The following is an 11,712-nucleotide window of genomic DNA, read 5'->3' as shown; positions in this document are numbered from 1 at the left end:
TCCTTAAAACACATTTTTAAACCTTGTTCTACATTATGTAGAACAGTATGTACTTTTAGAACCAGGAACCTCAAAATTGTACACTTAAAACCAATTTTGGTATCCATTGATGCAGCCCGAATCATGCTTGCTTGCTTCAAAATAGAATCTCTTATACATTATATATGCTGCCTTCTTCCCAAGTTTAAAAGCTCTGTGTCAAAAGACATCAGGTTATTGCTCTGAAGCAGCTCAGTTTATTTTCACTGCTTAATGTTATAAACAATACATAACACATATTTATTCTCATCAGATGCAATATTTTCTGTAAAAACACTGAGCCTGATAGAGACATAGTCCTTTGATTTTGGATTTTATTGAAAATTGTGGTATTTGACGATTACTAGTGTACCTAAGATCCTTAATTGAAATTTTAGTTGACCCAGGGATACTGTGAAGAACCAGAGTGCTATAAATGAAGGGGGAACGACAGCCTCTCCCAGAGACCACTCTTAATTCTAGACTGTGTAGGATCCTGAATCATGAAGATGTTCAGCTATCCTAACCATCATTTATCCTGAAGGATAACACTGGATCCAGCTGAATTGGTTTTAGGAAACTGAAGAAATTGTGCTTTGGCTGGCGTGAGCAATAGAAGGCAGACTCCAGCAGAGAATGGAAATGCATGGCCTGTTAGAGGTTGCTCTTACTTTTCTCTTTCCTTTGTGAACCCAGAGCTATTGCGCCCATCCTCAGAAGGCTACTCAGCCCAGTTCATTTCTCCCAGCACCTTTTTTGTTTCCTGTGAAAACAGGAGCCTATAGCTAGCAGTCCTCTGGCCACTGATTGTTTGTTTGCCTCCACAGAATCTGTACCAGAACAGGTTTCTAGGCCTGGCTGCCATGGCGTCTCCATCTAGAAACTCTCAGAACCGACGGCGGTGCAAAGAGCCCCTGCGCCACAGCTACAACCCCAGCCAGTTTCACAGCATGGCCATCAGGACCGGCCCCCATGGCACTGTCACCATCCCTCGCTCTACCAGTGACACTGACCTAGTCACCTCAGACAGCCGCTCCACTCTCATGGTCAGCAGCTCCTACTATTCCATAGGGCACTCACAGGATCTGGTGATCCACTGGGATATAAAGGAGGAAGTAGATGCTGGAGATTGGATCGGAATGTATCTCATTGGTGAGTTGAACAGCACTTAGCCTGGGCTAACAATGTGCTGCGTGCTACGTGTGTTAGGTTCGTGGTATGGGTGTTCAACGTGTGTATTATTTATGATTCACTTCCTCATATCCTTTATGTTGAACTATTTAGTGTTGAATTATTTGATATTTCAATAAATCCTGTAATTTTGTTAAAGTACACAATCCTGTAATTTTGTTAAAGTATGCAATCAAACGTGTTATATACCAAATTGAACACACTGAAGGCTAACGCTTTGCTAAACAATGTGAAAAAAGTCGAGATAGCAGTGCCAGGTATGCTTGAACACAATCTTCCCTACTATTTGCAGCTGTGCAAACTCACAAGTTAATATTACTCATGAGTTAACATCAAATGCCTGTTTTTAAACCCATGTGTTTATAAAACCAAAGCAGCACTTTCTATACAACCCATATTGACATAGATGGAGGTAATTTCACTTTTGTTTCCAACATAATTTGGCTCTTTTCATTTGTTCTTTCAAAATACTTACTGCTTTGTATTAAAAAGATGCAATGGTACCACGGAGTAGGAGGAAGCACACTGCAGGCTAAGCAACTGTGTGATGGCTAAAAGGAAAATGACTGCATAAATCCCTGGTGCAAGAGGAAATAAGTCTCATAAACTTAAAATTAAGAAAATAAAATTGCATGAAAAATGTATTGCATTTATTTTGAATGATATGATCAGATGTGGTGGAAATTGATGTATTTATAGTGGTAAATCCATCATCAAACCAAGGTGTATTTGCTGGGCTTTTGCTAGAGTCAGCACCAAGTTCAACAGACACTGGGACTTCCAATGAATTGAACCATTTACAGTCAGACACACAATGCTAGGCCTTTCATCACTGATTATACATAATGAATTGTTAGGAATATTTTACAGCCTTCACCATGTTTCTGGTAGAATAAAGGAGAACTTACTGTAAGTTATCAGCAGAATATTTTTAGTTCTTTTGAAGGTTTTATAATCAGCTGTTTGGTGGATTTATAATACACAAACTATTTTAATGATGAGGGAGCATAATATTTCGCATTTTTAAGCAGATAGTGGCCACTCTCTAAATTGAACTTCTAAACAGGCAAAGTTTAATTTGCTTAAAATATAGCTCTGGAATCAAAGTACTTGGATATCACTGATTTAGAACAGAGCTTATAACATAACAGCCTACCAAGAATATTTTGTTTAGTTCATGTTTTTCTAAATTAGAACAGGTATCAACCTTTTTTTAAATAGTAATCTCACATTGAAATCGAATTTCTAGCTCCTTTAATAGAAGCCTTAATTTTGACAGAATGAACTTGTAATTATACTTTGTGCTAATCAGCTAGAGTTTAGACTGAACTGCATCCCTCAGTTTTGCCAGAGCCTTTCGCAGCCAGCCCCTGTCTCGATTATGAATGTTACGTGCTTAGCATCTTAAATAATTAGCTGTTGAAAACAAGCATAAGGTTGAATCAGCTCTTTACGGCTATATCTTTCTACAGTGATGAGTGAAAATGCCATTTAATCCTCAAATTAAAGAATAGTTGAAAGAGGAACATTCATGAAAGGAAACTAGGACGCCTGAGACAGTTACCCTTGGTAAAGGAACAGATGGGTCTGGAGCTCTGCCCTGGAACCAGGCTGGGGGTGTAGATTTGGGTCATTGATTTTGTGGGATTAGATAAAGTCTCTCATGGATTGTGTGTAGAGAACACCAGAAGCCTCCAGCAAGGAAAGATGCTTGGAGGAACAGCTTTCTAAGGAGGAGCTTAAAAAAGGAGATGGGGAAGTAATAGAAGTAGGACAAAAACTGGCAGACTGCATTAAAGATGACAGAGGATTTCAAAGAAAGGAAGGAGTGGTAGCAGTATCAAGTGTCATGAAACTATAAATATTAAATTAGCTCTGTTAACAAGATGTTTTGACAGAATCAAAAGTAAACATCTTAGAATTTAATTTAAAAATTAACTTCTTTTAATAAGTGACATATATAAGTGATATAATTGTGAGGTTATTTGATGCAAAATACCAACATTTTTAGTGGTACAGCATTTCAAAAAAATTGCAAAATCCAAAATAATATGTTAATCTTAAAAATTTATCATTTGTAGTCCTTAGTATCTATGAGTTTTACAGTGCCTTGTTGAAGATAATTCATAGATCTAAGGCCTAAAATTTTAGGTTGATTTCATTGAATCTGTTGTTTCACAGATGAGAAATGGCAATTCAGTGATTCCCACGACCATTAAATTACCTTCCCTGATGGCAGACCCCATTGGCTCTGGGAACATTTCAGTACATTCTGGCAGAACATCATGGATAGGCCATTCCACATCAGTAGACTATCTAAATGTCTGAGAGAGACCTGGTTTATAGTGATTTACGCCTCATTTGACCTCTTGAGTTCTCCAGGCAATCATTACCTTTCTTCTGGTATCCAACAGTGAGCTATCCTAATGTGGAGAGAGATTTATATGTGTTGCCCTGCTCATTGACACTGTCACGAAGTCACTAATGCTATCCTTTGTCAGCACCATAGTGACCCAGTGGTAAGGCCATATTAGCATTACCATTATTACAAAAGTGAAATCAGGTTTGGCTGCTCTCATTTATGGAGTGGTATGTGAATTAGATAAAAATGACAATTGGTTCCCTCCTTGTGGCATGGAGTTTCACTTGGTTTGAAAACATACTCTATGACTGGCTGGATATCTGGCTCTGCCAGCTATTGACATCATAGCTTTAAGATCCTTATCTTCAAGGGCCCTCCCTGGTGGCGCAGCAGGTTAAAGCACAGCACTAAGAAGCTAAAGCCACTTCTGCATGAGTTTGATCCCTGCCTGCCCCTGCCCGGAGGAGATCCATATGTTGTGGCAGACCTCTCCTGGCCTGCCCGCTGCTCCCCTCAGCAGTGTACTTCGTCGATCTGCCTGTTCTGCTCCCTGCTCTGTCTCTGGTGAATACTCTCACCCTCCGTATCTCTGGCATGTACTGTATGAATAAATAAATAAATCTTAAAAAAAAAAAAAGATCCTTATCTTCAAAATGGAGGGGAAAAAATGATCCTTCCCAGGATCATTGAAAGGCATTGAAATGAGACAGTGTTTTCATGCCAGCTGATCAATATATCATATCTTGATTTCATTTGTCAGGCAGCTCTGTTCACCATATACATCATGACAAATTACCCTAATTCTCAGGTTTTAGTTAGTCTATCCATGTTTTAGCTGTACATTATAGGCAAGATCTTCTTACCAAATCAGAGATACCTGGAAAGAGATTTTCAAATGCCAGTAAAGGGGAAGAAGTTTATAATTTTACCAAAATCAAGTACATAGAGACAGATTTGCTAAAAATCAGTGTATTTAGGAAACAGTTTTTCAATATTTATTCATTAAAAATTACTTGACTTTGCAAGTAACATCTAATTGTGTGCCCTATACTTAGGTAAAGATACGGATGTGTGCATAACTTACTTGCACCAATAACTGCATTATTATACAGAAAATGAAGGATACAATTAATAATTTTAGCCATTAGGATTGTAAATTAATGACAAAGTATTTATCACATATTTTCACCTCTTTATTTCACATTCCAAAATTAAAATGTTATTCAATATCTCAGTGCACTCTTTAGGATTATCAAAATTTTTAACTATCCATTTTGAAAGCAGCTCTTTGAAAACTGCTTAAACATGAAATACACAAGTACTATTGTGAAAATATAACTGAACATGTAAAGAGACATACCATGCTTAAAATTTGCAAAACTAGGGACTCCACACATAACATGTCAGAATAGAGAGACTGGTATCACTTTCTTCTCTAAAAATAAGAATAAAAACACAGTATTTACTCATAGGATGATCCAGATGCTCCCCCCTGTCTAGCCACAGAGCTCTCAAGCTAAGGTTGGTGAATGCTGAGGGGAAGAATCAGGAGCAACTGAAGGGGAGCCTGACTGGGAGATTAGCTATCTTAGCCATCTGAACAACCTAGACACAATGGGGGCATTGTGAAATTCCTTGAAGGAATTGTGTTGGCACACGTGGACACAGACCTGACTTAGGGACGTATGAGCTCTGTGCATGCAGACCTTGGAAATTGGGAACTCTGTCTTTGGCATGGGCACTGAGGTTTCCTTTTTCCCCATCTATAGCAGACATTATGCTGAGCCAGTTCGAATTAAAAAATAAAATCCCCAAAGCAGGGAAGACTTGTGAGATAACTCATGAATTTACTGAGGGAAAAAAGAATAAACAAACAAAAACAATGTTCAGATATTGGAGCCTCACAAGAGCAGCAGCAGGGGCAGGGTTGGAGTGGCAATGGCCACTGCTTTTGACCATAGCAGCAAAGCAGCGCGCACCCACCTCCAAACGTGGGCACAGTAGTAACTGTCTGCCAAGGATGACTTTGACCCCCACCAGGAGATTCAAGCTTCATAGATCATGACCCATGGCAGGAAAAAAACAACAGGGAGGGTTGGTAGAACGTTAACAACCTAAGCACAATATACAGCTTGCAGGGAAAGAAAGAAGAGGGGGAAGGTAGAGGTGACCAAATTCAATCCTCGGCTGAGATTGAATATTAAAACCCCACATTCTCTCCCTGTCCCCACTACATGCCGAGGTAAATTAAGACAATAAGCAACCTAAACTAAATCTATAGCACCCCAAACACACGCACACACACACAAAGTATAAAATGAGGAAGTACATGTGCCAGAAATTAGGAACTTCTGAACACAAATGGAATGGCAAAATAAGAAGAAAAGAAGTCCTGGGACAAATATAAAGGATACAGTAAAAGAGGCTCTATCATAAGAACTTCAAAACAGCAATACTAACAACACTAAGTGAGCTACCAGTAGATCAGTTAAAGGCAGATAGACAGGTTCAAGATCTTAGAAAGAAGATCAGAACAAAGAGAGTTCTTTGCCAAAAAGGTGAATACATATATATATAAAGGAAACAAAGAATGCAATGTGGACAGTATTTTAGAATTAAATGAGCAGAAGAAATCATTTCAGAAATAGAGGACTCAAATTAACAAAACACATATTTAGAATAGGAGAATGAAGCCAAAAGATAAATTAGGAAACTATATGGGAACAAAATTAAAATCAATTAGAAGAGGAAACAAGAATAATTGGGAGCTCAGAAGGCAAAAAGAAATATGGGAGCAGAGACCTTTTTAAAAAATGATAGTAACTGAGAATTTGCTCAACCTAAACAATAAATTAAATATGAATGTCCAGGAAACCAAGAGAATACCCATTTTTATGTGTGAAAAAGACCTACAAGTAGAAATATCATTGTGAAATTATGAAAAATTAGAGATAAAAATAATTTTTTCAAGAAGCAAGGAAAAAAATAACTTACAAATTAGACTTTCCCCTACTTCTGCCCAGCCACTTTGCAGGAAGGGAGAGGGAGTTTTCACAGTGTTAAAAGACAGTAATTGACAGTCAAGAATACTCTAGCCCACAAGTTCGCCATTCAAGTATGAAGATAAAGGTTTTTCAGAAACAGAAGCTCGTGGAGTTTACCACCACTAAACCAGCCCTTCAAGAAATGCTGAGGGAGTTTTACAAATAAAGAAAAAAATGTAACAAAAATTCTAGAGTAAGATGCCGATAGCAATATGACAAGAAACTTGAGCAAGAATACAATGAGTCAACAACAAATCATTAATGGAGAGGAAGAAATGGTCAGAACCTGTATAGTTAAATATTGGAGAGCAGACTCCAGATAAAAAAGGACTTAAAAAGAGAGAGGGATTTAGCACTCCCTGATGGCTCAGAGGGTTAAAGCATAGCACTGCAAGCTAGCCACAGCCGCTGCAATGCAAGTTTGATTCCTGACCCAAGGTGAACCACGTGGCCAAGCAGACTTCTCCTGTCTTGCCTGCTGCTCCCCTTAGCAGTGTGTACTCTGCTCCCCACTCTGTCGTTGGTGAATCTTCTCACCATCCATGTACCTCTGACCTGTACCCTAGTTCTGCCTGTACCCTAGTTCTGTATGCATAAATAAATAAATCTTTAAAAAAAAGAGCGATATATAGTGATTTAAGTAAACTCCCCCCTGTGGAAGCCACTTAGCCAATACCTACAGTAGAGATCCAAGTTGAAGAAACTAAGAAATTGAAAGAAATACTAAGGTGAGTGATCCAGAAAGTCAGAAGGAAAAAAAAATAAACCACAAGGCCCTCCCTGGTGGCGCAGCGGGTTAAAGCACTGCACTGGGAAGCTTAAGCCACTTCTGCATGAGTTCAATCCCCCCCCCCCTGCCCAGGAGGTGACCACATGGCGCGACAGAGCTTTCCTGACCCGCCCGCTGCTCCTCTCAGCAGTGTACTTCATCGATCTGCCTGTTCTGCTCCCTTCTCTGTCTCTGGTGAATCCTCTCACCCTCCGCATCTCTGGCCTGTACCCCAGTTCTATATGAATAAATAAATAAATATTAAAAAAAATAAACCACAAAAATGCAAAATTATTGATAATAAGCATTTCATATCAATAATAACCCAAAACGTGAATAGTCAATTTTCAGCAGTGAAAAAGCATAGACTAGAAGTTTCAACCATTGATAGTTTGTTTACAAGAGACTCACTAAATACAGAAAGATAACAAAATGAAGAAGGACTGAGTAAGATTATACATCATGACAATGCAAAGGGGAAAGAATGAAATTTTTTTTCTCATCAGAAAAACTAGTTTCAACTATAAAAGCCAGGGAGAAAAGATGGTAACTGTATAATTATCAACAAAACAAAATATATAATTGTAATTAATATTTATACACTTAATATAGGTGTTCTTAGCTACATAATAAATATATCAACAAGTTAAAACAACATATCGACAGCTATACAAGCATTGTCAGATACCTCAACACACTACTAACATGAAGGGCTAGATCCTGAGGAAATAAAGGCCTTAAGTGAAGTATTAGAACAGATGGATTTATTGGCTATTTATGGAGCTTTTCATCTGAAAAATAAATATATATCCTTCTGCAGTGCACATGGAGCATCCTCAAGAATAGGTCATATACTAGGACCTAAAATATTTTCAGAATATATAGAAAAATAGACATTATTTCAAGCTCATGGACAATAATGCTACAAAAAGAAACCTGAAATAAGCAAAAACATATACAGAATAAATAAGATGACTGCAAACAACCTTGGAAAATGAAGAAATCAAGGAGGAGATCAAAAATTAAATAGAAACTAATAAAGTGAAGACACAAATTACCAGACCCTATAGGATGCTCTAAAAGCATTATTGTGTTGAAAGCTTATGGCTATCTGTGCCCAGATAAAAACCAAGAAAAATTGCAAATTAACAATCTAACTGTAAAGCTGAAGAAACTAGCAAAACAAGACTAAAATGATCCAAAAAGCAGTAGGACAAAAGAAATTTTAAAAACCAGGGCAGAAAAAAGGAATTGAAAACAAAAAACTGTCCAAAGGGTCAGTGAAACCAAAGGTAAGTTTTAAATACATAGGTGTGTAGGTTCCTAAAAACCTATTAAAGAGTCCTCCCTGGTGGCTTTGGTGTTAAGTCTCAGCTCTACTACTCTAATAGCACTCCACAGCAGCCTGAGTTCTACCCCAGGACAGGGAGCTGACCCACATAGTGCAGCAGACTTCTCCTGTTTTGTCCCTGCCCCTCTCAGTAGTGTATTTCAGTAGATCTGTGTATTCTGCTCCCCATTCTCTCTCTAGTGAGTCCTCTCACCTGCCTCACCTCTGGCCTACATCCCAGTTCTTGTATGAAAAAATAAACTATTTTAAAAAGAGAACCTATTACAGAAGTCTATGCAAGCAAAGTGGAGAAGCAGGAAGAAATGGATAAATGTTTAGACCCAGACAACTTCCTAAGATTGAATCAGAATTGAAAGAGGAATTTAAAAGTCTATCTAAGAACAAAATCCTATGACCAGAGAGCTTCTCCAGTGAGTTCTACCATTCAAAGAACCCTAATATTATCCTACTCAAAAGTTAAAAACTGTCAAGAGGGACAACTAGTCTCCAGCACATTCTATAAGGTCAGTATCACCCTGATTCCAAAACTAAAGGCAGTAAAAAAAAAAAGTTATAGACAATGTCTCTGATGAATAAAGATGCAAAAATCCTGCTAAACCAAATGCAGCAACATATGAAGAGGATCACTCTACCCAATCAAGAAGGCTTCACTGCTGCGCCCGCACGGCAGGGATACGAGTCTGAGCAGGGGACGTCGAGGTTGAAGAAGCAGCTTACAGAGATGGTTGCAGCAAAATGTCTCTTTATTTTTCCCTCCAGCCTCCCTTTTATATCCTTAGTACCAGGGTGTTGGCCTGGGGGCCAAGGAAGTCTCCTTCACATGCCTCACTGCGATCAGGGCAGATATTGACCAGCCGCTCACAGGCTGATCAACTCACACAGGTGGCAGACAAAACAGGATGTTTTTCTTCCTGTTATGATCTTGTGCTTAAGCTCTGGGGGTGGTTGGGGAGGCTCATCCCGGCTGGGACCCAACACTTCACCTCAGGGATAGGGTTAAGCACAGCATGAGTTCAATCCCTGGGCAGGGAGCTGACCCACATGGTGTAGCAGCCCTCTCCTGTCTCTTCCACTGCTCCCCTTAGCAGTGTATTTCAGTGTATCTGCCTGTCCTGTTCCCCACTCTGTCTCTGGTGAATACTCTCATCCCCTGAACGTCTGGCCTGTACCCCATTTCTTGTACACATAAATAAATAAATCCTAAAAAAAAAAATAAACTACATGAACATCTCAATATATACTGAAAACTGGGCACCAGAGGGTCAATTTATGATAAGCACATTCAAAAATAGGAGTCAATAAAGCTTATTTAAACATAAAACTCATATATGGCAAAATCATATTAAAGGATAAAGCACTGAAAGCATTCTAACTAAAATCACAATGAGACAAGGATGTTCATTGTCATTGCTATTATTCAACTCGTATTGGAAGTCTTAGCTGAAAAAATTAGGTAAGTAAAAGACATAAATGAAAACCAAACTGGAAGAGAAATAAAACTTCCACAATTTGCAAATGACATGCTAATTAGAGAAACCAAAAAGATCTACCAAGAAACTACCAGGAATAATAAATGAACATAGTATAGTGACAAGGTACAAAATCAACACACAAAATTTTCCACTTGCAAACAATGTATCAGAAGACAGTGACATAAGGAGTACAATCCCATTTATAATGACTCCAAAATTATAGACAAAACACTACATGTCATACATCTCATAGTGTTTTTAAAGACTCATCTCCCAAAGCAAAGAAAATGAAGGAAAAATGTGCCCTTCCTGGTGGCACAAGGGGATAAAGTACAGCACTGTGAAGCTAGTCACAGCCACTTTAGCATGAGTTTGATCCCCCACCAGAGAGCTGACCCACATGGTACAGCAGACTTCTGTCTCACCTGCCGCTCCCCTCAGCAGTGTACTTCATCCATATGCCTGTTCTGCTCCTCACTCTGTCTCTGGAGAATCCTCTCACCACCCCTGCACCTCTGGAAGGAAAATATGAACAACTGGGATTACATCAAACTATAAATCTCTGTACAGCAAAAGAGATATTAACCAAAACTCCCCACTCATTGGGAGAAAAGTTTTGCACCCCATACAACTGATAAGGGTCTGATTACAAAGAGCTCACTCACAGGACTCAACAAAAACAGTGTAAACAAACCAGTCAAAAAATGGGCAGAAGAACTTAAAAGACATTTCTCCAAGGAGGAAATTCAAATGGCCAACAGGTATATGAAAAACATGTTCAACATCACCTATAGGGAAACACAAATTAAAACTATGAGATCCCATCTTACAACAGTGAGGATGGCACATACTAAAAGCAAACTGGCAACCACAATGTTGGGGAAGATGTGGAGAAAAGGTAATCCCTGCACTGCTTGTGGGGATGCAAAGCTGTGCAGAGCTTCTTTAAACTACTAAAAATGGAGTTACCGTATGATCCAGCATTTTCACTTGTAGGACTCTACCCAAAGAAAAGAAAAATATTAATTCAAGTGGGTAACTGCACCCCTAGGTTTATTGAAGCACTATTTACAATAGGTAAGATATGAAAACAACCCAAATGCCTGAAAACAGATAACTAAATCATGAAATTGTGAGGTATATAAATACATATCAGAATGGAATAATATTCAGGGATAAAATATGAGAAACTCATGCCATTCACAGCACTATGGATGGGGCAGGAAGGGATTATTCTCAGTGAAATAAGTCTGAAGGAAAAGAAAAATATCAGCTGATTTCTCTAATAGGAGGTATGATTATGGGGAACCAAATAAGGGATCAGGAAAATATAATAATAATTATAATAAAACAAAATTAGCAGGCAAATATAAATCAGAGAAATTCTGCAGGGGAAGGGGGGAGATGGATCAAACCAGTGGCGAAAAGAGCACAAGGGACTATGGTGATGGTTAATGAGTGAATAGGTATTGGGAATTTTTTTTAAAGATTTATTTATTTATTCA

General features: G+C 38.5%; 1 protein-coding gene across 6 annotated transcripts in view; it reads left to right on the top strand.

The window, feature by feature from the left end:
- HECW1 (HECT, C2 and WW domain containing E3 ubiquitin protein ligase 1) overlaps positions 1 to 11,712 on the top strand; it is a 426,246-nt gene that overhangs the window by 169,356 nt on the left and 245,178 nt on the right. For all 6 annotated transcript variants that reach the window (XM_012720822.1, XM_004676647.2, XM_012720820.1 and 3 more), the window contains one exon: positions 846 to 1,170. In XM_012720822.1, coding sequence (XP_012576276.1) covers positions 846 to 1,170 — 325 coding nt within the window. The remainder of the gene's footprint in view (positions 1 to 845; positions 1,171 to 11,712) is intronic.

Source organism: Condylura cristata, unplaced genomic scaffold, assembly GCF_000260355.1.
Source record: "Condylura cristata isolate star-nosed mole 26May11 unplaced genomic scaffold, ConCri1.0 scaffold00005, whole genome shotgun sequence".
In the NCBI taxonomy this organism is placed as follows: Eukaryota; Metazoa; Chordata; class Mammalia; order Eulipotyphla; family Talpidae; genus Condylura; species Condylura cristata.
This window is presented reverse-complemented; position numbering and strand designations above follow the sequence as displayed.